Source organism: Astatotilapia calliptera, chromosome 2 (genome assembly GCF_964374335.1).
Source record: "Astatotilapia calliptera chromosome 2, fAstCal68.1, whole genome shotgun sequence".
In the NCBI taxonomy this organism is placed as follows: Eukaryota; Metazoa; Chordata; class Actinopteri; order Cichliformes; family Cichlidae; genus Astatotilapia; species Astatotilapia calliptera.
Window position 1 is genome coordinate 34,835,340 of NC_137423.1, and position 27,916 is coordinate 34,863,255.

The 27,916-nt window shown below is 40.0% G+C and overlaps 1 protein-coding gene and 1 long non-coding RNA gene across 7 annotated transcripts in view; one reads left to right on the top strand and one right to left on the bottom strand.

The window, feature by feature from the left end:
- The first annotated feature begins 1,480 nt into the window (after positions 1-1,480).
- On the top strand, positions 1,481-24,864 carry LOC145431892 (uncharacterized). Its single transcript, XR_013912205.1, has 3 exons — positions 1,481-1,826; positions 10,837-10,906; positions 24,297-24,864. It is a non-coding gene; the product is annotated as an uncharacterized LOC145431892 (long non-coding RNA).
- Positions 22,636-27,916, bottom strand: part of LOC145431882 (uncharacterized) — a 97,113-nt gene continuing 91,832 nt past the window's right edge. For 4 of the 6 annotated variants that reach the window (XR_013912202.1, XR_013912200.1, XM_080308188.1 and 1 more), the window contains one exon: positions 24,862-26,535. Coding sequence is in view for 3 of the 6 variants with exons in the window: in XM_080308188.1 (XP_080164314.1) it covers positions 26,521-26,535 (15 nt within the window). In the remaining 3 variants the exon portion in view is untranslated. Of the gene's footprint in view, positions 26,536-27,916 lie in introns of all 6 variants that reach the window. The other 2 variants (XR_013912199.1, XM_080308195.1) reach the window with 2 other exon arrangements.

Genomic DNA, 27,916 nt, shown 5'->3' on the forward strand with positions numbered 1-27,916 from the left:
TGTGTTCCCCTTTTCAGTCTTCAGAATAGTGTCTCTACTAATCCGTGAAAGTTGCGGCGCTCTGAACCAGTGGCCAAGCCTTTTCCCACTGAACCAAGGCCCAAGGTCTGTGCTCTGCTTCACACTTGATTGGTCCCTCCTGTGGCAGAACTCCCCTCCCTGCTGGGCGTGGGCCCGTCCCCCTCGCTGGGCTGCTCAACGCTCCTTAATCACCTTCTCCCCACCATAATTACCAGCGCTGAGCCCAGGACTCACCACCACACCATTAAAGTCTGGCCAGCCTGTCTTCACCAGTCCTCACACATCCAGCACTTAGCACCAGCCCAGAGACAGGCCTAAGAGAGGCCCAAGTCCACCAACAGTGCACCTGTTCATGCCTGAGATGCCCCGCAGCACTGTGGACTTGGCTGGTGCTGCTGCTAGGGTAGGATAAAGAGAGAGGGAGAGGGAGAGTTGGCAGCTGTGCTGTTGTCCTCCTCCCCCTGCAGTGGAGGTGATGTGTTTATTTGGGCTGCAGTGAGAAGCTGTGAGAGGTAACTATCTCCTTGTTGTGCTGTACAGAGTACCAGAGAATCCACCCTGCAGAGACAGAGCCCTTTGATATGTGACCACTTCAAACCCACAAATACAATGGAAGCAGTCAGTTGTGGAAATAGCCTAAGTTGATGTTGTGTGGGCAAGGTGAGACAAATTTTCTTTGCTCAGAATCAACCCCGTACTTTATTTTTCTGCCCCTGTATATTTCCAGCACAGCAAACGTAACACATGTTGTCAATTCCAAACGCTGTGTGTAAAAATTTGAAATAGAATGCTCCCAATTTCAATTTAGTTGTGCCCACAAGGTCCCTAAATTTCAGACTATTGCACCATTGCTGAGAGCATATGGGACTGGGCAGGTGAAACGCAGTGACCTGGCAAATAGTCCAAAGACTGATGAGAGTCGGGTACACGTCAGAAGCCACTGGGTGTGCTGGCACAAACGGTAACCAGAATGTGGATCAGACAGACACCCAGCACTCGTTAGCTTATTACTCTCTTATTAGGAACATTTTTGCCTTGCATGGATTGGCAGAGTCCTGCTAGCCACCCTCTTCACATGGCCCAGGCTCTGTCAGAGCTGATCAAAAGACATTTCTTCACATCTCCAGACGCCAGGGAAAAAAGAAGAAGAAAAGAGGGAGAGAAGAAAAGAGCCAGAAGGGGGCATACTGCTCTCTCTTTACTCTGGTCTTTTGGTGAATGAGGACATTTCACAATACCCTCTCCTTTTTCTTTTTTTATTTCTTCCACTGCAAAAAAAAAAAAAAAAGGAAAAAAGAAAAGAAAAACAGCACTTCCCATCGCATTTGGCCAAATTGTTCTTGCCATATCAAAAACAATTATCCTCAGGTGAAGAATGTGCCTGCAGAATTACAACCATTCCAGGGGGAGAAAGAGGTCTTCACAAATCTGACTGGCTTCCAGGCAGCCAAGACCCCCTCGAAGTGGTAATGAAAAGTGTAACTTTAGCCTCCCAGCTGTACGTCTCAATCCATAATCCTTCCCCAAAAACCTCACCGTAGAGCCGCCTACCACTCCCATGGCGTTCCCAGCCTGTGCCGGGCTGGGCCTACACTGATTTATGTGGCAGTCCCGTGTCATACTCTCAACCTGAAAAGGATTTGCTCTCCTATATTTACCAGGGTGGTCAGGGCAGCTCTCTGGAAACACAGAAAGCCCAGTCTCCGGGCCTCACTCCCGCACAGTCGTTTTACCCCTCTGTGCCAATAACATGGAGATTTTGGAGCTCCAGTGTTTCCAAAGTGGGGTGTTTAAGCAGTGCAGAGGTGAGTGTTTGTGTATTTAGTACGTACTATTTACAAATGTATCATAGCACTAAGATTTGGTAATTTGGCCTGTGAAGTGACAATGGGCCAACGCTGAAACGCACAGACCGATTACACTTAACCATGATTTTTTTTTGTTGCTGTTGTAAAAATGCATTTATTGATCTTTGTGCAATTGCATGGCTGCTGCTCCTGTGTCATAATGGTGCAGTGTAATTTTCCATTGCAATGATATACAGTATGCTCACTACTACTTCATGCTCAGAAAAGTGTTAGAGGAAAGTGTTTTACAGTAATCTCCCAGTAGCCCACTGCTACTTTGAAAAACTAGATTAAAAATGTATTAATTTCAAGTAAAATATTCTGTCAAAGTTAAAAAGGAAGATAGTAATTGGTAGAATAATAACTAATTGATGACGTGAGTGTAAATGACAGACTTTCAAAGAGTTAAACACATAAAGAAAGAGCGGTCGTAAAGTAGGTCTGTCCATCACAGTTTTTACTCCTTGGTGCAGCGGACTTGGGTAAAGTACAGATTGTGCTACTTACCCCGAAGATGACGCAGGTTCCTAAAAGAGGTGAGAGCATGAACACACGTTGTTAGATGAGCTGTTGTGGATAGCGGTGGTCCACTCTGCCACTGTGCATCCACTCCAGTCAAGTAAACAAGCCAAGGTGACCTCTGGACAGCTGGGTGTATACATCCTGTGGTTGGTTGTCTACATGGTGTGGCAGTGAAATCAGCGGGTGGTTGACGCAGTCTCTAAGAATGGGATCAGCTCACCTTATTTTATGCGTGTGTGTGTGTGTTGGTGTGGGTGTGCGCGCACACTAGTATTTGATGTGCCTGCACATGAATGTCTTGTATGCATGTACATTTGACAGCCATGTGGTTAATAATGAACAGTGAACAGGAAATGAAAGCATTATTTCTTGGAACATGCTCAGCGCATGCCTGATATAATTCGCATTTTCTGCTCGCCATCTTGGTTGATGGCTCAAAGTAAGAGAACCTGTTCTGTAAAAAAATTTCAAGAAGCTGGTGTTACCATCTCCTTAGCAGAAATTGCCAGAAATTTCTCGTGACCTTCAATACACATTTAGACCAATGCAAAATCAGACAAAATGGCCGCTGCTGCTAAGCTAACTGGGGAGGAAGAAGATGGAGCTGATGCTTATGCTTCTACATGAAATCAGCGACTAGATGGTTGACTTCTGCAAATAGCGACATTACGAGGACTCTGGAGTGTAAAATGCTTGTTTGTTTTATAAGCTAGATATCGCTGTAATACCTTTTATTTCAAATATACAGTATTATTGCATTACACAAGCGAATCACTTTGCCAAAGGTTTCGTTACACCACAGCTTCACACTGACTCAACACACGTGCAGTTTAGTTTGCTTGGCGTTGGATTACTTACAATTAATAAGACGTCGACAAAAATTTAGTAAACAAAATAACTATTCTTTTTTAACAAACTTGAATATTGGATTGAGTGAGCGCATAAACAGTTGAAAGCCTTCATTGTATGACAGAATGAAAGCCTTCAGTTTTTTCCCCCCTTTTTTTCTCCCAATGCATTTATAACTTTGAGGAATCATGGGAGAGATAGTTTTCTTGAAATCTAAAGGATAAGACTGCTAAGTTTTTCCTCAACTATAGTTTCACACTGATCACGGCTTTTCAAGTTTAGAATGTGGAGGAGAAAAATTGGGTTTTACAGTTTTTGCCATCGTTTTCAATGTTTCTTAGACAGACAAACAGATAAAAGAAAGAAAGAACAAAGTCTTTGAAACTATAATGAAAAATTAAACTGGGAATTTTATCTGTTAAAATCATGGTAATCTATCAAATTAATCAGGCGTTATCTAAATTAACTGATTTTACAATGCCATTACACTAACCTAAATAAAAGAACTGCTATGAAAAGCAAATAGTTATTGTCTGTACTTTAACTACAATTGACCTACTGGTTTAAATACAATGTAGTAAGATTGGTAAAGAACTGATGATTTGTGGGATATACGTCACTGTCTGCAAAAATACAAGGAACACCACTGACAGTTTAATGTCCTCTTTACAGACAATCATAAAAAAACAGATGGCGTCTTTCCTTTTACAAACTGGGAGAAGTTTCACATTTCAGTCCAGCAGAAGCATCTGATTTGAGTTGCACTTTTTGATCAAAAACTCTAGTTCTTGTTTATCATTGCATATTATTTGATTGAGATGAGAGCCTCCCATTCAAGACAATGTCCCTTGAAGAAATAAAAAGACTTGAAATAAGAGAATCTTGCCAATTAGACACGGAGAGTTAATGAATTTCATTGTCTTTTGATGCTGCACAATAAGTTTTGCAGATGTAAAAAAACAATGGAAAAGAATTACAAAGAATCTTATAAACAGATGGCTTTTTCAACAAGCAGCTAAACTAACAAAATGTATGCATAATTACTTTCTGATTGTTCTCTGTCTGACATTAGCAGGAAAACTTTTTTATTAATTCTTGCGAACTTTGATATCTCCATCTGCTGAAATTACAATGAAACTCATAGAGTTTGTTAAAGCTTTTTCTTTTTACAGAGAGTATTCGGATGTGTATGAAAGGACAAAACAAAGCTCTTATATATGTAATGAAAAAAGTTGTTTTTGTTTTAATTACCTTTTCAAAAATGTGCATTGCCTCCTTATGCTTTATGTCGATTTTACACATTTATTTTTTTTTAAATCAGAACAAAACACCGAAAATACGTTTTTTCAATTAACCTTAAAATAGTTCTTGATGGGTTTTTGTTCTTAATGTCTCTGTGAATACATTTTTGCGCATTATTATTTTGATTTATTTCATTTTTTTCATTAAACATTTTTTTTTATTTTTAAAAAGGCATGCTCTCCACCCTTAACTTTAAATCGCAACAGTAATTTCAAATAAAATTTATTTGTCCTAATTTAATTTCACTCAGCGAAAATCCGCGACTGAATATTAACATTGAACAACATTTTACCAATGCTGTATAATGTGCAAATTTTTGAAGTTCTTCTTTTTATTGATATTACTTTAGTGTTTTTCAGCACTAGTGAAATGCCAGGAATTTGAAAATTTCACGGGGACAGAAAAATTCAAATCAATGTTCCTTTAGCAAAAGGAACATTTCCGTCAACAGAAAACACAGTCTTGGAATTAGATTAATCAACAGTTAGAGTGTACCGCTAATAGGTTTTCTAAAAAGAGCATCTTTATTTGTATTTCTTTATTATCTTGTGATATGAGTATGCTGTGTATCGTGTGAAACAAAAATGATAATCACAATAATAACGACAAAAATAAAGTAAACACCCCATCATTATCTCTGAACAGAATGCATTCAGGTAGGTGGCCTGCTCATGCCACATCAGCCTCATTTTCATTTCTTCAGGTTAAATTGATTCGCCTGAAGGTTGTGGTCAAATATTTCTTTAAATGCATCATGTACTTTAAATTAGCCCTACCATAATTCAGGTGTACAAAAGAGACATGTCAGAGTCAAACCACTGATGAGAAATAAATAGCTAAAGAGAGTTGTGGGTGTTCTTCAAAGAAGCTTCAATTTAACACAATCAAATTAAAGCACTCATATTTTAGGCCCACAAGTGCTATTCCTGCTCTCTGGACTTTGGGCTTTTTCTTTTCCAAAGATATAATTTAGGAAATCTGATATATTGTGGCGTTCTTGTTTTGTTAAGGCAAATACATAATTAACTGTTAATAAATCATTTAAGACTAATAATCAGAAATATAATCAACATTTTTAATTGGAGATCAGGGAATTGGGAGTTGGGCCTTGAGTTTTCTGCACCTTCTAAGGCTCTATAACAAATGTATTATTATGGTCTTAAAAGTTTCATGACTACATGATAAATCTGAAGAGTCGTCTGAGCACTGCCAGACATCACTTTTGATTCAAGGATGTTATTTTGTATTTGCAAAAATGACATACATGAGATGTGTCCTGTGCAGATGTTACTGCCAGAGCTGATGCCCGTTTTAAGGACTCTGATGTGCAAGTTTGAACTGAGGAGATTTACTAACATATAGCTAGTATTTAAAAACAGCAATAGCCACGTCTAGTCAAAAGTGAATGGAAAAATTGCAAAATAACACTTCCAAACAAACTGATATTAATCATATTAGTAGTATGTATATTCTGAGATCTTAAATAACAGGCATGTCTTTTAATTAAAAATTAAAATTCATCTAGTGTTATGAAACCAGCCGTTTAACTGCCAACGTCCTGCCGCTTGTTTATGGTGACATCTCATTGCTTGGTCAATGGGTTCTGCCAGTGTGCATCTTTATTAGTTTCTATGCACTGCTGGCGTGCACTCCCTAGTAGCAGCAGGGACAGCCCTTATCCCTCCTCTGTGCTCCACCTCATAGTAAACCTTGGATTTGAGGGACAGGCAGCTCAGGACAGAACAAGCGGGCCAAAGCAGCACGTAAACAAAGCTCTAAAGCATGAGGCCACACTCCTGTGTGTCTTTCAGAGACAACAAATAAACCACACTCACTTCTTGAAAAAGACATCACAGTTTATGCTTCATCTGCCACACAGCCAGGATTCACTTTAAAAGAAAGTTAAAAAAGTTAAAACAGAAAGTTACCTGTGGAGCGTCTGAAGTCAATCTTTGAACAAACAGCACAAAAAAGAATCCATCAGCCCAAATCCGCACGTGTTGGCTTAAAGTCTTCATAATAACATGGATACCGACTCCCTTCAATAAAGTCACTACAAGTTTACAACATTTTGTTAAATTATGAAAGACCAAAATAATATCAAATTCACACATGGCGAAACAGGCGATGTTACTACCTTTAAATCTGTAGAGTGAATTCTTCATTCCAAAAGGAGAAGTTTTCTCCCGGGGAGCACCAGGAGGTGCTGTAAAGCAGTTAGTCTTTGATATCATAACACCACCAAAAACAAACATGGCTGATGAGGGGGTCAGGGCTGACAGTAATGTATACTGGTTCAGAGAGTCAGTGCAACATTAACGTTTGTGGAGCACTCTGGGCCTGGAGCATCAATATTAAGACCCCTCTTCATGCCCTTCTACCTGGGGCTCAGAGAGGCAAGAGGAGATGCACCCTGCTATGACCTCTGCTTAAATATTCAAAGTCATGTCGAAAAATGTAGTGCTGTGTTGACTAGGAAGTATTCAGCAATGCTTAGCACCCCGCCATGCAACGTGTCACAATCAATGTAAAGTTGCATCTTTTTCTTTAAACTACTGGACACTGGTGTTATTGAATTTATGTCACAACTTTTCCAAATGCTTTTTTTCCAATGAAATATAGGCCACTTGATTACATTTATCTGTTGAACGAATTTAGAACATTTTCGTAAAATGTCTCAAGCAGAGGTTTACAAGCAGTTTCAGTCGTTCTTAGTTCGTGTTTCTGCCCATTTTACCACTGGGAATGCTAGCTATGAAGGAAAAACCATGGGTTTAGTTGGGGGGAAAGTGGATTGATTGTGTCAGTAAAACAGTAAAAGGTTATTCATAAAGTCCCAGATTAGGCCCAGCATAAAGTGACAAACTAAAAGACGAAGTGAGGCGACCCGATCCTCCTTCATCCTCATCTGAAGTGCTAAACCTCACCCTGACTTTGTAACACTGAGGCTTGTGAGTCACAACTGTGAAGATATAATGTTATTTAAACCCAATCTGTCACCAAATGGAGCGAAAAAAATGCTTGCCAAGTGCACAAGTCTAACATTACCACTTATGAGACACACACTCCCACACACACAACACTCATACACCTCCCTATCTTCATGTCATTATACAAGCAAAATCGGCAATTAATAGAAAAAAGTGAATTCGTGGAGTTATCATTAACACAATCGCTATCGAAGGTCAGGTTAGGCATTAAGTAAGTGACAGAAGTATCAACACTATTATGTGACTTAATATGACACAATTATGTGAAATAATTAGCCCCTGTAACTGTTGGGTTATTTTAGATGGTAATGAGGAAACATTTGAAAATATTTTGTTGATGTGCTAACTTACAGTAATGAATCACTTTTTAGCGAGGGATATTATGGCATCCCCCTAGGGTCTTAGTTGTTGCCTCAGTGCGTGACCCACTTTGCCTTTTGCTAATTTTGACAGCTCAATTCATGGATACCCAGCCCTTCACGAGTCTGCCACCTTCTGCAGCAATATTGAAGTTGGTGACAGACAAGAAACACTGGCATGGTGGTGCCCTGATGGTGCCCAAGTGGTGCTCTGAAAATGCTTGTTGCCACATGCCCATAATGGGTGGACGTCTGCTAGCTTTAATCCATAAAAAGTTAGTTTTATCAACAGTTCTTGACTTTCATCTGGGCATTACTTATTTTTCAAGTGAAAGTACTAATAGTAATAGCAGAAAAAGTAGGAATACATGTGTACATTTTGCTTGCTTGCATTGCTATACCTACTATCCTATCAGCTCATTATTACTAGTAACACTTAAACAGCATTTAATGTTATACAGAGCTAAATTTAACTTAATCCTTCTGGGTGAGACGTGTAAAATACTTACACTGTAAGCAGCCACGTGCCACAAAATGTTTCCATTTGAAATGCATGGCTGAAGTATAGTAATATGGCATGGAAATACGCAAGTTGAGTTACTGACGTAATTACTGTAATGATATTGCAACTTATATTTCATAACATGTTTGTCTGCGATCATGATGTCTATTTCATGTCGGTGAAAGTAAGCATTACAACCGGGTATTCCAGTCGATATCGTCTTAGATCTGTCAATTTAATATAAGCATTTATGTATTTCAGGGCAATGCCACACATTTCTTCATTATAAAACTTCCGATTGTTGTAAGTCTTTCATAGTTTTGAGGCAGTGTGATGCAACGAAGACTAATATAAGATACGTGAAGCGTGTATTAGTCATTTTCAAAAATATATAGCTTCCGGTGTTTATTCTAAAAAATGTGACAGAGTTCGCTGTTTATGATGCTTTTTTTTTTTTTAAGAAATTTGAGAAATTTGTCCCTGAAATGTTAGCGTGAGAACAGAGTTCTTGGTCTCTTTTCTGGTGTCAAGTAGTTTGACTTTGTCTTGATGAAGGCCAAAGGGTTCTGATGAATTAGTCTGTGCAGGTTTGTTTAACTCAGCAGGTCTGCAGTATAATAGAATGGACTAACGTAAGTAGACTTAAGATATATCATTGAAGCATTTGAATCTGAACTGCTGAGTGAAGCGGTATTTTCAGCCTCTGGCCACATTAAGAACCAAATCAACATGGCTCCTGGGCTTGAAAGAATAATAATAATCTAAATGAAGAAATTATATATTTCCAAAATGAAACTGGAAAAGAATGCACGGTGTGCACGTGGCAAACGGCTGTTCTGTAAAGACATCTGCTGATTACACAGTTTGGGGAGGCCTGGTAGAGAGGAGACTGGCAGAGAAAAGTGTAAAGAGATTGAGACCATACGACAACTGCTTAAAAGCACACAGCACTCAGGCCCTCACAGCCAGTAACTCCGAGCATGAAGCCATAAAGATGTGAGGGGGAAAGTTGCCTTCCCTCTATTTTACACAACAAGAGAACCCTGGCTTCCTAGGGTGGCAGAATAATATTAGGCCGCCAAAATTGAGTCAAGGGCTTTCTCATTTTGTTTAGGTCTGCTACTTGGCAGGCACAGAAAATACCCGGCACAGGCTAGACTGAGTTTTTTCACTGCTGTTGTGGAGTATTAGTAAAAATAAATAAATAAATAAAATGTCAAAAAATCTCTATTTTACAGTCCTCTCTTGAACTTGCTCTCTGCATGCATCACATGTGCCATGTTCGCCTTCCCAAGATGGTGGCAAATTGGTGTCTGTCGGCGCTGACAGTTACATGCCTGTAGACAGGTCCACCAACATGCATCCCTGCATGAGCACATGTCAGCGCTCTATGTGGCAGGTGGAGACATAGACCTGCTTCAGGTGGCCCATGTGCTGCAGCATGGCTCCCCAGAGAGAAGTGCCATGGTGACGTACTGCAGATGTCTTCCTACATGTGGCAACAAGACCGGCTTGAGAGCTATATCACAGCATTCACAGCCTTTCACCCAACAGGGCCAAATCACTCCACACAAGTGACGTCTACATCCTTCTGTTATGCTCCTTTTAGAGTCAATATTGAATCACCAGGAGCTATAACCTGTGTGATTTGTTCATCAGACCTGTCATGCAGTAACGTATTGTCAGGGTGACTTTGATGTAAGCAAACAGGAAAACATTTGGTTCAGAAATTGATGAAAATCTAAATGCATTTCTTATTTATGCATAAACATTCAGATCGGAATTAATTAAGTTGCGCACTAAGTAATAGGCAAATATTTCCACAGTTATATTAAGCATGTTATCAGTGTAACTGCATCTGAGAAAAAGTTTCATGAGAGATTTGTTTGGATCGATTTCTCTGGTTAGTTACACACAGGCTCTAAAACTGACGTACAGATTCAGAGAGAAAAGAACAGACGGACCGGAGAGAGAGTCAACTATGTGTTCTTTTATCTTTTTCCTTTTATCAAATGTCTATAAATATTGGCTGGAACAACCTTTCCTCAGTGGGCTTCAGGTACTATTGTTCAGCGCGAGTGCTCATTATGACTGAGCTCAGTGTTATTTTGAAAGACAGAAATCTGAAACGGCTTCTCAATTTGCTACAGGGCAAATGTATTTTCTTTTAAATCTGGACATAACTAAATGTACACAGCGATGTTGACTTTAAGTCGATGTTTATGCAGTATTTATGCATAATTTAGCACAATCCATTGTAAAAGGACTTGTTTACAATAGGTTTGGATTTCATCACCACATCTGAGGTGTCTGGTTCTACCTCTTTTTAGCCATATGTGACTGTCTGATCATATGTAGTCAGTGTGTCTTATGTGTGTTTTTCCTAATCCTCCTCTGCCTCTGTGACCTCTCACCCAAGCTCTCTCCTTTTCTTTGTTGTTCAGGTCAGAGTCCATGTACTCGCGCCAACACAGCCACATGGCCACGTTTTGGTATGCAGATACACAGACACAGGTAAGTCTGGTCCAGGTGCACCCCACAGTGATCCTGACCCACTCTGGTTCACCCCGCAGCTCTCAGGTCAAGCCTTGGGCCCAGCAGGTTCCCAGCACAGGTCACAGAAGGCCTCAACATCCCAGAGATGAGACTCCACACTTGCATGAAGAGGAGTGTTTGATGTGTCCCTTAGCTGGGATGTGTTACCATGTTACTATGCCTTTAATTAGCTCCAGCAGCTGCTACTTCCTGGTTGACAGGCCCTGGCAAACTCCACTGTCTCTGTAATCTCTTACAGGTGACTGTCAGTTACGTGTCAGATGTTGTATAGTTGCTGGGATGTGTGTTCTCCTTTAAGTCTAATTAACCGTGAAGTGACAGTAGACAAGAGTAGTAAAAAAGAAAAAGAAGTGCTCGCGCTGCTGTAATGACCACAGCATGTTTCCAAATATGTTATGCAAATACGTCTCCAAGTGCCAATTCCTGCCCATTATTTTTTACAAGTTTCGTGTCTGGTTTCCGAGGATGCAATCATGACAAAGAGATAGCGAAGTTCTCCTGGTGACAGTAAAAGTGCCACTCTGCATTCTTTATGTGGATTTCCAGCTTGCACAAGACATCTTAACCACTGGAAATTGCCCTCTGAGGACTGACAGCTAAAAATTTATCTCAGATTAGATGATTGCACCTTGTTCCCTGCTCTTCTTTGTCACTCCCAAGTTGGGGGATCTTTCCTTAAAACTCCACTAGAGATGAAAAAAGGAGACTTCATAGCTGGCTATGGCATACTAATACCCTGGACTCATTAAATTAATGGGGGCCAGATTCCTCTTACTGAATGTGCACTGATGCCCTTTGAGTTTGCCGGGGCTAGAGGGTGTGCAGCACTTTGAAAGCCCTGACCGGCATATTGAACATGCTTTAATAGAACCCTTTTGAGAGTCCTGGTAGGATGCTCAGTAACTCTTTGCCTTTAAGTTCCCGCACCTCTCTGTGTGATCTCGTCAGATAGCCACTCTATCCTCGGATTCAGGCCTGGAGAGGGGGAGGGGACCTTGCACATTAAATGAGACCAGAGGTGTCCATATCTCAGCAGAAGCCATTCTTTCCTGGAGATGTGAATCTTTGAGACATGGTGCTGAGAAAGCTTTGATGTAGAACGGTGCTCAGTGTAAGACTCTGAAACAGGAGGCTTACAGGCCGGTATTCAGTGGGATTCCCCTTCAGGGAGGAGAATCTGGGCTCTCGTTGGACATTCGTGGAGCGTTGATTTAATTAGTCTATTCTGCTATCCATCCAAGCACTTGAGGCACAGGAATGAAATTCCGTCCGGCAAATGGCCATTACGAATGTCACTGTCCATTTAATGTGAAGACACCACTATCAATCGCTCCATAATCTAGGCAAGCCAAAGGAGTTTAAATAAAGATAAGAACAGCAAAGAAAAGTATATTGTTTTAAATACAATACTGTGTCACAGTGAATGCCTTAAAATAATGGGAGAAATAGAATATTAATACATGAATTTTGCATATTTGCCTGACAGCAAAAAGATGAATTGATAAGACAAGAAAGCTGTTGAACTCTAATTTGCATGATAAAAAAGTCCCTTTAGAGTACCCTCGTGACTGTTGGAACCACAAGTACCAGATGTTAAGATAGAGCAAATCTACCTCAGTGAAATGAAGATATTAGGCTGGAGAATCATTTATGATTTAATTATTTCAATATTGGTGTTCTAGTAAGGCCCAAACCATGTAGCTTTTTGCTGAGCTCTAAGGATATTTTGATAAAATGATAATCTTCCTCTCTTTTCTGCTCTGTCATCTTGGCTGCACACTATTGAACAGAAACATCACTGACAATGATGTGATTACACAGTCCAGTGTGAGGTAGCGAGACTCATCCAGATGGGCTGGGGGGAAAAAAACTCTTTTAAACCCAGCTGAATAAGGCAAGCATCTATAGAAGCACACTGACAGAGAAGATGCAATGCATGAGCCAGACAATGAGCCTCTAGCTGTTGCACATAGCGAATAAACAGAAATCCAGTTGAACTAAAAATGGCTGACTCAGACACACAGTAGAGATAGCATCACATCTCCTGCTATAATCTCTCCCTCTCCCTTTTGCATACGACAAAACAGCACCATATACTTCTTACAGGAAACCATGTTGGGCAATCATTGATTTTCATAGCTAGCTTTGACAGTAATGATTTCATAAAGCCTTTGATTTTAGCTCAATCACAATGGCTGCAACATTGCTGGATACCTCACCTCATTAGCGATTCCATAAGCAGAGAGTGATGCTCTGTTGTAGCTGCTGATACTTACATGCCTCCCACTCTAAAGTGTGGCGGTAATTTATTCTCTCCCCAGTGCTCATCATCCTGATGCAACTCACACAGTGACAAGAATCCATCTCGTAGTACCTGGCAACAAACCGGAGGGGGGGAGGGGGACAAAGGAGGGGGATCACATATTTTGTGATCACAATCAGAGGCGTGGGGACAGTTACTAGGAAGGTTTAAAACGTCCCAGTGTCATAAAACTCCCACTAGAACACCTTGTGAAGAGTAAAACTGGTCTGATTTATCATAGACATGATCACTCGTTCAACAGGTCTGACTGAGTTTAAATATTTTCAAGAGCAAAGGTAAAGAACAGTTCCCAGATTTGAGCACATATAAGCCATCTTCTGATGCCAGAAGTTTTTCTCAGAGTCTGGCTTAAGCACTTCAAAGTTATGTAGGCTACTATATAGAGAGCACGATTCATTTGGCAGCTTGTATTGTCCAGCTTCAAAAACCTAAAGCTAGCCAAAGACACACTGTGGGCCGTTTTCAGCTTCAGAGAAGAGAAAGAATTTAGCTTGAGCTTAGGGCACCCTTCCCCATCCAGAGATGGGCTTTTTTTCATCTTATCGTAATCTTAGAGCATTGGTGTGGTGACTATGTGCTTCACAGGTGGGAGTCTGCCTCTGTCAAATGAGGTAGTTCACTAAGGATGGGATTTGCCGCTGTTATTTTTCTATTAGGGAAGAATTATGCTAAGCCTTTAGAGGCCATCTTTGTGTTGCTATGGCAGCCCATATTTCCTACCGGGTTGCGACCTTGAATGACTACAGTGCAAAGCCAAGTAGCCCCAAAACCCTTTGAGGATTAGAACCAGTGTCTCATAGTTATGCAAAACGCCTGTGATATGATTGAACCTTGAATGGATGAATGACAAAGTTTATTGAGATTGCCTCTCTTTTCTTCTGATTGTCATTTGATCATCCCAATCACTTAGCATGCCTTTAAATGCAGCCTTTCAAACGGCAATTGTTTGGGATAAGTTTTCATGCCCACCAACCTTACATTGTTAACTACTAAACCAGTAAAAACAAGATCATTTGTGCTTGTACAAATGTAACGCTAGGGCTGGAACTATTGACTAACATTCATCTTATGTGATAAAATGAATGGAAATTCTCACATAATTTCCTCTTGGATTAATAAAGTATTGGTACATTTATTATAAACACAATGGTCTAAAAGGGGTAATGTCCATTTTGAAACTGATTTTTTTCTTCCTGTCTTGTGCTGATAGATTTTTTAATCATCACCACATACTACTGCTGGAGTTCTAGTGCTGGATTGCAATTTACAGCTGACTTGGATGTTTCTTTCTGCGGCTGGCTATATCTAAGCTTACTAACATTTATTACAAAGTTGAGGTAGAAATATAGTTTGTGCTTATGGATCAAATTAAATGCACAGCCAAATCAATGATTTATTTATTTTTTCCAATTTAGAATTTGTTGCAAACTGTTTTCAAACCAGCCATCAAAGCCTCAAGTCTATTCGGAGGCATGTATAGACAGCTACTCAAAGCTGACACAAAGATGAGGCTTTGAAAGTATGAGATTGACACTATTGTGGTCACAAAGCACAACAGGAGACTACTTTGAAGAGGAAAATGCTTTGAGTATTGGATTTCACTTCAGAAATAGTGGCCAAAGACAAGCTCAGCTACCAGACGTGTTGAATTGGTGTACATTAAACAACAAAACCACGTACACTATATGCCACTTCCGTGTGTCCAAAAAGAAATACGGAAAGGTTAAAACTCTGGTGTTAAAGTTTTGAAACTGCAGATAAATATTATGCACTAGGCTTTTTTTCTGTCTTCTGTATCTTGAGATGGTGAAGGCTTAAGATGCATAAAAACTTGACAATATATCCAAGCAATCCTTACTTTTTTACTTCACAAAATAAAGTGCAGCTATCATAGCCACGTCTTGTTGGCAGTTTGGGAATTGATCAGTCTCAATTCCAAGCTGTATCTTTCTCAACTGGCAGGTCTCCTGAAGTTGACACACTGTCTGACAGTGTCTTGTCAATGACTGAGCTTGACTGAAATCCCCAGCCATGTTTGCTCACTGCCAAAGTGGTATCTATCATCTTATTTTTGACAAATTCGTCACACACATCTCTCAATCTAATTGGTCTTTGAGGTTCCTGTAAGACAAAGACTGCTAATCTTAGTGTGAGCGTTTGAACGGCGCTTGCCATTGAATACTTCTCAAGTCTTTGAGCTTGTGTTCAGCGAAGTTTGAAAAACATGACAGTCACATTTTAGGTGCTCTGATGTCACACAGTCTTTCTGGCTTAAAAGTTCACTCAATATGAGGTTTGGTCTACTTTGATGTGGGGTCTCTAGTGATGCGATTTTAGCATGCTATCTGCCTCTGCTGTTCTCTGTCACCCACTCCTGCAAAGACTGACGTGGGAGCTGCCAGAGCTGAGATTCAGCCTTTTATTCCTGGTGACTACAAATTAAAGATATGGGGAAGGTAAATTCAGGCAGCACCATGACAAGCAGAAGGTACAAACTTCTGCCAGTATTTACTCCTGCGAGACACACTATACCTAAAAACCTGAAATATAGTCTGGCTCAGTCGTAGATGTTTTTTTCCCCGTTTTGTTTATAAGACGACAAAAATGTTATTTTTAATGTCTAGTGATCGTGAAGAGCTTCTCCTGCTTCAAATGGCAAGAAAAGCAAAGCTATCAAGCCCTGTTTTTGTAATGCATCTCCAGATTAATTTACATAAACAAGCTCACCTGCTTATAAACACCCTGGAAAACACGCAGGGAAGTTTATTTATGACTTATTAATTTAAGTTTAAAATACCCCTCTCCCAAACAACTTACAATTCATTTCCTGCACATTATGCAACGTTCCCCCGTCTGAACCTGAGACTGTGAAGTAGCAGCTCTGCGAGGGGGGGTAGAAACGCTGAAACGACGATAAAGATCTAGTAATCTTGTTTTATGCTTATGGCGTCGAGAGAAGATCCTCCGCCCCCCTGCGACGCGACGCTCACCTGAAGAAGCTACCGGAGCACCACATGACTCCTCTGCTGCTCACATCACCGTGTCCTGAGAATGGGGATTTAGTGAGGATTAAAGCAGAATATTTCAATTTAGCGCCGGAATTTACCTGGCTGTGCCAAAGTAATTACCTACCCCTTCTGGAAAAAATGCAGTTATGGAAACAGTGAAACACACCTACAGACGGGAACGACGTGAATGGCTCTAAGTCGAATAAAGAGGAAATCTGGGACGTTAATGAAAGTAATTAAAAAACCCGTGTCGGTTGCCAAATCTCTTCATTATATAATAAATAGTTAATAGTGTAAAATAAAACAACGTGCCATTCGGTGTTAGTCCTGTTCGTTAGGTAGCATATTGTGTTAACCCTTTATGTTCTGGAACATTATTATAACATCATTTTTCAGTCTGGACTGGGAGCATAGTCTGTCGAAGACTCCTTAAAACGGAAAAGCTATTTTATTATTATTAATATTAATATTATTATTAATATTATTTTGTTTAAAACATTTTTTAACATTATGAGGTTAAATAGATATAGAGGCGAGATATCATTTGGAAATTTCACTGAGTATAAAAGGAAATATTCATATTGGATAGAAAATTATAATTGTGGGAAACCTGGTGTAGTTTCAGTGTATGCGTGTAAGAAAATCGCAAAGGAAAATATAGATGTTAAACTTTAATATTTGTTATATCCTGTAAAAGACATTTTTAAACTTAAAGGCCGAATTTGAAATCATAATTTTAATATTACAATACATTAAACTGAGGTTGTTGCTGTAAGCTAAAGTTGAATTATTTGTACGTTTACCGTCCTGCTACAAAATAGACGGAATGTGATGTTTTTTGTAATTTATTCTTTTTTGACTCATAACATGTTGACTTAAGTTTGTTGCGCTCAAATGTAATTAGTGGAGTCCCTAGGTGCAAGCTTCTTCAGATTAAAGCTTTTATTCATCTGTGTGATGTGTTTAGGTGCTGTATGGAGAACTGCGCCAGCTCATTTGCTTTAGTTAAAAAATGAAAGAAAGAAAGAAAAAAGGCCTGAATACAATTAGGTGTTGTCTGTTTTTATGATTTATTTCACTGACCAGTTATGACCAAATATACAAACAAAAGGCCTTCATGTTCAAATATAAATACATTTAGCTCTTTGATATGATAACTTTACACATTTTGTTGAGTAATATTTTCCTTCACTGCAAAATAAATGCTTAAATAAAGTGGAATGGTTCCTATGAAAGCATGAAAGGAATGCAGACAGACTAAAAAATAAGATGAAAGATGGGGACGGAGTCATATTTATGCTCTCCGCTTAGCGTCACATTCTCTGATTTGGATTTGACGCAGATTCTGTCGGTGATCTTTCATATTGCCTTTCATCACATGAGAGAGACGAAAACATCTGTAGGATACCTTGTTCGGTCTGTTCTACAGAGAAGACGAGACAGAGGGCCCCTGTGTGAGTATATCCCATGTAAACAGGGCCCTGTGCATTGTGTGAATTAGGTGGATTAGCCCCTGCTTTTGTTGGACATGGTGTGTACACACGGACACTGATTCAGCTCTCCAAAAGCCATTTTGGCCCTCACAACTTTAAGGAAGCCTTACATTCTTAGGAGATGGTCTAAATGGGGGATTCCTTTTGAAGCAACACGGCATTCATTATTGTGTTGGTTCAGGTTTTGTTTGGCAAAATGCAAAAACATTGAATTCAGTCGGAGCCTCCATTATAGTTTAGCCTGCAAAGACGAATGGAAAACATCCTGTTGGTGTCTTAAACTCGTCAAACGAAGCCCCGAATTCGAGTAATAACCCAGTGAACACAGGCAGAGATAAATACCTTTAATTAGACCTATCGAATCTATAATTATTAGTTTTGATTGACTGATATTATTGGTGACATGAAATTGGAGCATGTGGAACACCCACCCATACAGTCTCATCGACCACCCGCCGCGCGTGCACGTGATTTTGAGGTGTAAATAAACATTTGCACGTATTTCTTCATATTTCCAGTTTTTGAACAATTAAGACAAACAATTTAAGGACTGGTTTATTAACGCCGCCCAATTAAAACATCCCCCAGAACCAATTTGTCTTCATATCAGCTGTCCTACCACGATTTCTTCCAAATATTTTCAAAATCGTTGCGAGCGGGTTTCGTCCCTCACGTCTGTCAGGTGCGATCCAACAGATGTGACTTAGATGATATTTTAGAGTCCGTGCTTTTATTTTTTCGTAATCTTTGCCGTTTGAATAGAAACATAGTTTGTTTTTTTCCGATCTGTTCTGCTCCCATAAACTTTTGCTTAGTCCACCTCGTTTCATGTGTCCTCACTAAAAATATGAAATGCAACAGATGTCGGAGACAAAAGAGGGAAATTTAATGGGATACCGATAAAAGTCAAACTGGCCGATATGCAACGCCATGGCCTCTTTACGATTCATGATTTTAGTGGCCAAAGAAAAACTAATTGGAAAACAGTTTTAATGCGGATTTTGTAATAAGAGTACATCAGAAGGCCCGTATAGGCCCCCTCTCTGCGTGACGTTTTCATCAGTATTCATCCACCTGTAGCTTCAAGGCTTCTGTTGATTTTGAAATTAATAATGATTGTTTTCGCAAACTACTCTACTCCCATCATTTGAGTTTGTTGTTTTTTTGTGCTGGTATTTGGTGAAAGTCATTAAAGCCGTGCTGTTGGAGAATAGATTAAAAACTTTAAAACGAGGACAAAAAAAGTGCTTTCAGAGTACTAATTTTGACACTCAGCTTCTTAAATATTTAATTTTATGCATTACTGTGCTTTTTAGTTTGGCTGAGGACCGATAAAACCGACGAAAAAAAAGTTAATGTAAATGAAATCTAAACTTAACCAAAGCTATGTTTGTTGTATTTTAATTTATAGAAAATCGTCTTTTTTCTTTTTTTTCTTTTTCTTTTTCTTTTCTTTCTTTCTTTTTTTTACAGCAGAGGGTATTACGGAGTAAGCTACTGATATTCGACCCACAGTCTATTTGTCATAAAAAAAAAAAAAAACATTTTCCATTATTGGCGCTTGCAGTGGTTTTGATTTTTCATCACTCAAATGTAGCTGTTTGAAAAAAGTACGTTTTCTATTGCAATTTAGAAGCCCGCGCTGACTGACTTTGATTGTGCTTAATATGAAATGATTTTGCGTCTTTGTGCTTGCTTGTGAGTAAGCGGATTAGACTTGGAAAGATGAGTTTCAACATGTGGTGATAACCTCTTCAAAGAGGAGAACAGTACAGCGGGTCATCGCAGTTTCTTATATTTCATTTACTTCATTCATGTGTTTTTTAAAGGGCCCAAAAAATATCAAGCGCCAGCTTACAAGATTTGAACTGAGTTAAGGGCTAATAGTCTTCAGGATACACATATACAAACCACATCTGAGGTCTGACTGCGCCATTAGTGTATCAGAAGGAATAAAGTTTTATGATTGAGGTTAGCCTGTTTATATGTAGGAACAAGATCCATTACTTTTAAAATCACGTTTTCTGGATATCAATATCTATGCCTGGATATTTATTAGTTAAACGTAGGCCTTCAGTCATACAGTTGTCGCATGTATCATGGAAACCAATTTAATCTATGAGCAAAGGGTTATTTAATAATTCTACCTTGTTTTTCCATGAGGTACAAAGTTTTATTTGGTCTGTGTTTTTAGAAAATGTAGAATGTGTCTGGTCCTCTAAGTTATAGATACTCTTGTCCAACAATCAGGGGAAATCACAGTAATTCAGCAACTACTTCAAAGTAAAATGCCTCTGGAGTCACTAAGCAAAGAAAGAATTAATTTGCATCACATTTTCTAATTAAAAACGAAACTTTTTTTCTGTGTGCAAATATATAGATATTAGGGTCCAGCTTACTGTGCCTAAAATGGCAAGAAAAATAATGGAGAATTTCACATGTTAGACTCACCTCTGCTTCCAATGTAAAAGAGTCCTTAAAGAAGTGCGGTGCGAATAATAACTGAGGCATTATAGGACTTAACTATTAAGAAATTCCATATGTTTAACTGTAATATATCACATAGATTGCAGTCAAACCTTGACACTTTTTAGATGACAAGTATGAGCACAATTTTATATCAGGTCTCCTGATAAAGATGAGTGTTCCAGACTGAGAAGTGAGTGTTTGAGAAAGAGTTATCAAACTAAATGAGGGAACTAAAGCCATTCTGTGTTTCACATCTTAATGGATTTAAAGACAGACCCATTTAATTCACTGGCGTGCTGAACACTTGTATTCACGTGTCTAATTTTACACAATACAGTATGTCTGTGGAGCTAATTGTGCCTAATTGTGTGTGTTCTGGAATGTATGGGCTCATCATAGTTGTCTTGTTGTCTGTGCCTCCATGTGCCTGTGTGCCAGTGTCAGTGTGTGCCCATATGTGAGTGTATGCATGCTCCACTACTCTGTATCTGTGTGTGTGCACCCATGTGTGCTGTATGCAGCCTATTAGTGGAGTTTAACCCCTGTGTTCAGGGAGTCACATCCCCTCAACACACAGGCTCCATTCTTATTCTGAGCTTGCAGCACGTTAACATTTTACTCTCTTCCCTCCCCACCCACCCCGTTCACTTTTGTCCTAAGAGGGCAATTAAGGAAACAAACGTTTTCCCCAAGATAAGCTGGCTGCCAGCTTTGCATACTAATGTATTGCCAAGTGGTTACAAATAGTGAGTGCTCTAATTACCGGCACTATTTTCAATCAGAAATTGCTCAATTTCCCAGGATGAGGTCTCTATGGCTAGGAAAAAAGCCCAACCTGACAGGAGAAAGAGACAATCATCTCTATGTGGAGTGCGGCTGATTTTGTCTGGCTATGTGTGTGTCCATGTGCCCACGTGTGTGCATGCATGTTTGTGCGAACAAGTTCATCTTCCTCTGTGTGGATAGACCCCGGCATGACCCACTCTTTTGCTGTTGCCCTTGACAAGTCAAGAAATGGATCCTGTCAGCCTCTACAGCATTTAGCACCACAATTATCCCCTTTCACAGCCTGGCGGCATTAATGTAAACCACACCAGGCAGTAGTTGCCACTCAGTGATCAGCACGATGTGGTGCACCATCTCTGGGTGAGCAATTTGATGCAATTGTGTTGCTCTGTGATCATCAGTGCAAATCAGGCCCTGCTCATTTATTAAGCAATTTCTGCTGGAGAAAATGAGATGGAAGGCTGTTTTAATTTGGCAGGAGATAGTAATATCTGTAAAAGCAAAAATAATGGAGAATGTGGTTGACACCAAACCCAAAAAAAAAAATGTCACTGAGTAGGGTGCATCCGCTCATCGGGGAGGGGGCTATTCTGAGAGGAATGGGCATCCTCATGTGGCCACCAGAAGTAGGGGGTAATGCAGACCAAAGTGACAAGGACTCAATCCCTGGATGTGAGAATGAGTCACTCCATAGGATGCGGATGCAGGACCCATCCGTTGGCCTTAGCTGACCTTTAGCTCTAACGGTGGCTAATGGAGGGCTGGCCCTCGATCAATGCACTGAGAGACTGGGCTCCCTATCCTTGCCCTTTCACCGGGCCAGGAAGGGAGGGATGCTGCCAGAAGCCACGCCGTGCAGTCATCGACCCCGCCACTTTTCCATCCTGTGGGTGACAGCTGCAGTGCCAATGAGCCTGGGGACGCCATGCTGCCCTGCCACGTAGGAAGGACAGCCAGAAACTCTGTCTCTGTGGTGATGGTGATCTGTTTGTGAAGATGACATCCACGTAAACAACCCCAGCAAACACGTTGGTGTCAGATTCTCATATGATGCATTAGTGTTGAAAACCTACATGAAAGATAAAACTTATTTGAATCTGCCTGAAGTTGTGAGTTTTATCTTAAAACTTATTCAGAAGCTGTTCAAATTGTTATTATTGTTATTATTTGACTGCTATTATACAAATTACAACTATACATATGATAAGATGCAAATCAGTCGTAGTTGTTAGATCTGCAGTGTAGCGTCTGTACACACAAAGAGGTAAAGTCACCTTTACTTTACTTTTATTGCATTTGTTTATAAAACGGTACAGTCGCATTTGAAATTTAGGTGTTGTTGGTAAACCTTTTATGCCGCACTATGTTTTTGTGCTTGGTGATGTACTTTGTAATCCAGATGGCGCACCACTGCATACCTTTTTATCAGAACACACTCTTCTGCAAAGAGACAACATTTGCATAAAAACACCAAAAAAACCAAAAATGAAAATGAAAATATTTAGTGTGCATTTTAATTGCAGAGACTTCCAAACATGACGATGTTCAAAATAGTAGCAGATGAAACATTCTCTCCATATGGAGAGAGAAAAGAAAACATCCAAGAGGTTTAACACAGATTGTTCTTTTTATTATCATTAACAGTAATGTGATTTTGAAGCCCTCTGTGACCTCCTCACAGCAGCACCTCATTTCAGAAGTCATTCATTAGAACAAACAGAAGGCAGGCAGAAAGACAGCGAGGAAGAGACATGGGGAGCGAGCATAGTGTAAAATAAATTAGACTGTTCTTGTTAGATGAACCACTTTGAGATGGTGAAAGAAAGCATGCTTCAGAAATTCAAAGGCAATCCAATAGTACTGTATTTGGAGATGAAGATGTCATGTGGAGCCCGTGATCCAGTTGTTAGTTTGTGCTATGTGTAATCAGTCAAACTACTGTCCATTTTGGACTGTAAGGCCCAAGGGAAGCCTTAAAATAAGGGTCTGAGGAGCATGTTCGGACTGAGATTGGGTAACACAGCTGTTCTTCAAGACCATTGGTTGATGCTGACTGCGGTGAAACTAATCAAAAAGCTTCTTAAGTCTCCTCTGATATAAATGGATGGTACAGTCTTTCCCTTATGATTTGCACCAGTGTTTACAGAATAAGGTTTTTATACTGCAGTGACAGCAAGGCCGCATCTCTTCATTATGCACTTGGCCTCTCTTCTTATCTGCACCCCTGGAGCTGCTTATCTTACCAGGTCTGTAAAGGTCCACATGACCTACCGCAAATATGCAAATATGTGAATCTATACGTACGTGAGAATAAAATAGTAGAAATGTGATACAGAGTGGCCAGAGGCTCGGCTGCACGAGGGGGGCAACAGTGGGTGGGGGAGGAGGGTGAAGCGAGCTGTGTGGATACTTGGAGTGGTGTGACAGACTCCCCAGCCTCCTGGTAGGATTTGTTGGAATGTGAGAGAGGAGGATTTTAGCACCAGGCGAGCCACGCCAGAGTGCTGCAGACTTCATGCCATCTGTCTCAGCCTCCATCTTCTCTTTGCCAAACTCATCAGACCTTTATTTCCTCTCCCTCTTTCTCCTTCTCATCCCTGTTCACAAGAGTAGCGGACATACTGAGATCTGCTAATGTATTGGAGGGAAAAAATGGTCCAGCATTATAAAAAGATTCAAAATCTCAATTGATTAATATGTATTCTTGGAGCTTATTGTCCAGCAGCCCTGACGAAGATAAAAATGTGTGTTTTATAGTCCTGCCATTTTTTACTTGACCAACAGGGAAAGAGAGAGAGTTATTCATACCATAGATGATATGGTGCTCAGTTAATAATAAAATGTGTTTCAAGTGACCGCCAAAAAGTTTACTTATTTAATGCTCCTTTATAAACAAGCTCTTGCCTTTGAAAAAACTGTTGGAACAATGTACACATATTGTGTTATAATATGATTAAAAGGTATGCTATAAATATTCATTCTTTGTGTGGAAGTAATTATTTTCTCTATGACTAAACTCAGGACTTTTTAATGATGCACTTTACACAATCAAACTGTGGATTACAGATTTGAAGTTCCTTACACACCTTCAAGTTCATAAAAATGTAGCAGATCCTTCACTATATACTACCAAATTACTTCAATGTATAGACATATATATTGTTGGGCTTCGATTAAATCAAAAGCAGACTTATATTTCAAATGATGGTGTCTCTGTGATGTTTGGGTGGGACTGATCTCTCACCCTGTCTCCGCATGTGGGCGGCTAGGGAGGAGGCTGAAGGAGATCACAGGGAGGAGCTGTACCAGCTCGATGTCCTTAACCTGTTCTGAGAAGGGCAACAGAGGGTGGAGGGACTGGAAAGGAAATGCACCCTTCGACCGAAATGGAACACCAGGTGGCAGGAAGGGGGCAGGAGGCCTTTGAAGCTGACCCTTGGTCTCTGCGCTGGGATGGCCTCAACACTCGATTCAGCCAGAGATGGCAGGGAGGGGAGCCAGGTGCCCCCAGAGGGCCTTTAGACCACACAGATCTATTATGGTCGAGGCGGAGAGATTAGGCTGGGGCTCAGCCCCATTGCTCCCAGTCATATCACTGTGAAGACAGCCAGAGTCAAGCAACAACAAGCAGAAACATACTGAGTAACGTCTCGTATCATCATCAAAACTGTGTGTTTTAGGAAGATTTTCCACTGTGAAATTCTGTCAAATCAGTATGTAAAACGCTGCACAATTGGCACGTGTGCACACCTGATAAATGGAATAAATGTAGATCAGCAGAAAGCTTTTGGAAATGACAGAGTAAATGTTGAAAGCAATAAAGACAGAAACGAGTTATTTCAGCATGTTAATACATATTTATTTATTTTTCACTGAATATAAACAGAGATGAATGAGCTGGGGAAAAAAATGTACTCTAGAAGGTGTAGGGAAGAAAGGATCAATCAAAATCAGAAAATAAAATACACAAGATTCAATCATACTACATAACAGGAAGATTGGAGCATGATCAAAGAGGTATACAAACACAACAATATCACAAAAGAAGAAAATTAAATTTGTGTTTGTGTTTGTGTGCAGGAGTACACATGTTATTGTGACAAACTGCTAAGTGATCCAGTAAACTGCAGGCATTATATTGAATTTGCCAGAAGGAAAATATCAGCAAATACTCAACAGCAGTTGTGTGATTTGGGATACTTTTGCCATTAAAACACAGATGTAAAACATCCAGTGATAAAGCTGCAGCAGTTTATTAGGAGATAAGCTTGCATGTCTATGAATCAGGCATCCCATTCATAGTGTTCAGCTAGGACAACACTAGGAATGCGCAGGCTGCTTTGTATTTTGGCCAGCTTTGGAGGAGGTGAGTGCTATCAGTATCTACATGCTCATCCCTCTGTATTTCTATGTTTACTGCACACAACACGCAAGCAAACACACATTTCCACGCACACTTACACTCACAAACAGAAACTCAAATCCTGATCCTCACCCACCCCCCTATGCTTCCCTCCTCGGGTGAGGAAATGACACTCAGCGAGGATGGCTGGGAGAAATGAAGACATGTCTGATTTCCTCAGTAGCCAATGGTGTTTCTGCTCTCTGTACTCTCTGCCCTCTGATAGGTCTTTGTAACTCTCTTCATCTCAAGGCCCATGTCATTCCTTCTAATCTCCTTCCCAAACACAAACGGGCCAATCCTGAGACACGGCTCAGGGGCTGGGGAGGGATGACGCAGCTGAGGCATGGAAAGAGTGAGGGATGTTGTTCAGGAGGAGAGAAAGGTGCATCAGAAGCTGATGGTGGTGTGAGAAGGAGCCAATGTGTTATTATTAATAAAGCATTAAAAAAAAAACGCGAGCACATCAAAGCATACAGGGGCTGTGCTATCATACATGAAAGTAACGCACTATGGCTTAATGTTTCCTAAGGCATGTTATGGTGACGTCGCTTTGATTTGAAATGCATTGTGTGGAAAATGGATTTACAGGAGTGGAGGGAGAAAGCTTGGTGTGGGTTCAGACCATAATTTAAAACCTGACCTCATAGGCTCTTCAAAGTCTCTGTGAGCGTGGATATTTAGGATGTCCTTACAGTATGTGTGACAGACCTAAATCACAGCCTCGCAAACAACAAATAAACACATATGTACATAAGAGCGGGATGAGGAGAACACCTGCAAAAACAAAAAATGAAAATTTTAAAAAGTCTAATATACACACGATGTTCACTAAAAATACTTGGAACTAATTTTTCAATTTGCTTTATTCTTTCTTTTTTGAGCAATTGGTGTCGCACCTGATTGAACTGTGTTCCTTTGCTGTTCAAGGCCTGCAGGAAGTCAGAGATTTTTTTTTCCATTGCTCCACCATGGCTAGGTAATTATCCTAATCTACCCTCCTCCCGTGTTCCAGCGCCAATGCCATACTGGCTCAGACCACCTCTGTGGCTTCATTATCGGTGCTAGGACTCACTAATGGCTTTAGAGCATCACTGTGCAGGCTGCTAGAGAAGAGAAACCAGGGTAAAGGGGAACGAAGAAGACGCAGGAGGAGGAGAACAGAGAAAAGAGGGAAGGAAAAAATGAGGTACTGAAGAGCAAGGGTTGCCCTGAAGGTTAACATCTCAATCATGAGGGACAATGCTCACTATAGTCCAAATGCTTCGTCATCTTAAAGGCATATTTTACTGACTGAGGATGAAGCTAAAGTGCATAACACCGTTAAAAAAAGAGGAAATCAGGAGATCGTCCGTACTCTCCACGCAGAGTGTGGAGAGTACGTGGAAGGTCGCTGTGTCTACGTGTCCATCTGATACAAACACCCACCTTGCATTTTTGAAAGAGCTAAAACCTCATAACATACAGAAGGAATGGGGGTGGGAATACAGTTTCACGTTTTTGTTTTTTGTTTTTTTCTGACAAATGACACCCTGACAGTTGGAAAAAAAAATGTTGGGGTCCCTGAACAGATTTCTCAGTTATAAAAATAAAATGTGTTGGATTAGACAAAGACAGACATCTTACATTCTACTTTTGAACCCCAATGAGAGCCACCCCACCCCCACTCCGTCTGTGCCATGATTGTTGTTGTTGGTTTTTTTTTCCCTCTCTAGAAATGTCATATATTAAAGATTCTATATGGCACAAACAGACACTGATTTCTTCCATGTGTACACAACATATAGGATGACAGATTGAGATGGTGTAAAATGTCTGCGCATTACTCTAAATAGGCACGAAAGCTTTAAGCGTTCTTTATATACCCAGTAGGGGGGCCTTTTAGTCCAGTCAATCTATTTCAAAAGAGGGCCCAAGAATTTTCAGTAGTAAGATTTTTAAATACTTTTTATTTTTCCTAATAACATTCTGCCACACATAGTGAAAATACCTTAAAGTACCTTAGTAAAACTTGTTGTTTTTTTGAGGTCAAAAGCAAGTTCGACATTTTAGAGTGATGTGGTAAGGTAACAAAGTATTTACCTTAGAGGGTCTATGTACACCGATCCACTTATTCAATAATATTTTCAATAAACATATATTTACAAATGTTCAACCCTTACATTTTTGCCAGATTTTCCTGTTTGTAACACCTTGATTCTATTGGTGTACCTGCATTTAAAATAGGTATAAAATGTCCCTTATAGCCACTGTGCTATTTTAGAAATATTAATAAGAAAAAATTAATAAATGCACTTGTATTGATTACATTTATTAAATTTCTTTAGTTTTCAAATGATTGACACCAACTCACTCTTGCTTTACAATGGTTTGAATCACCCTTTCCCACTCCGACACCCTTAGCTCTCAACAGTGGTACATTATGCAGGTACAATGATTGAGTGGGAATGTGACCATCTGTGGTTGGCCACTCACCTCCAATAAGTT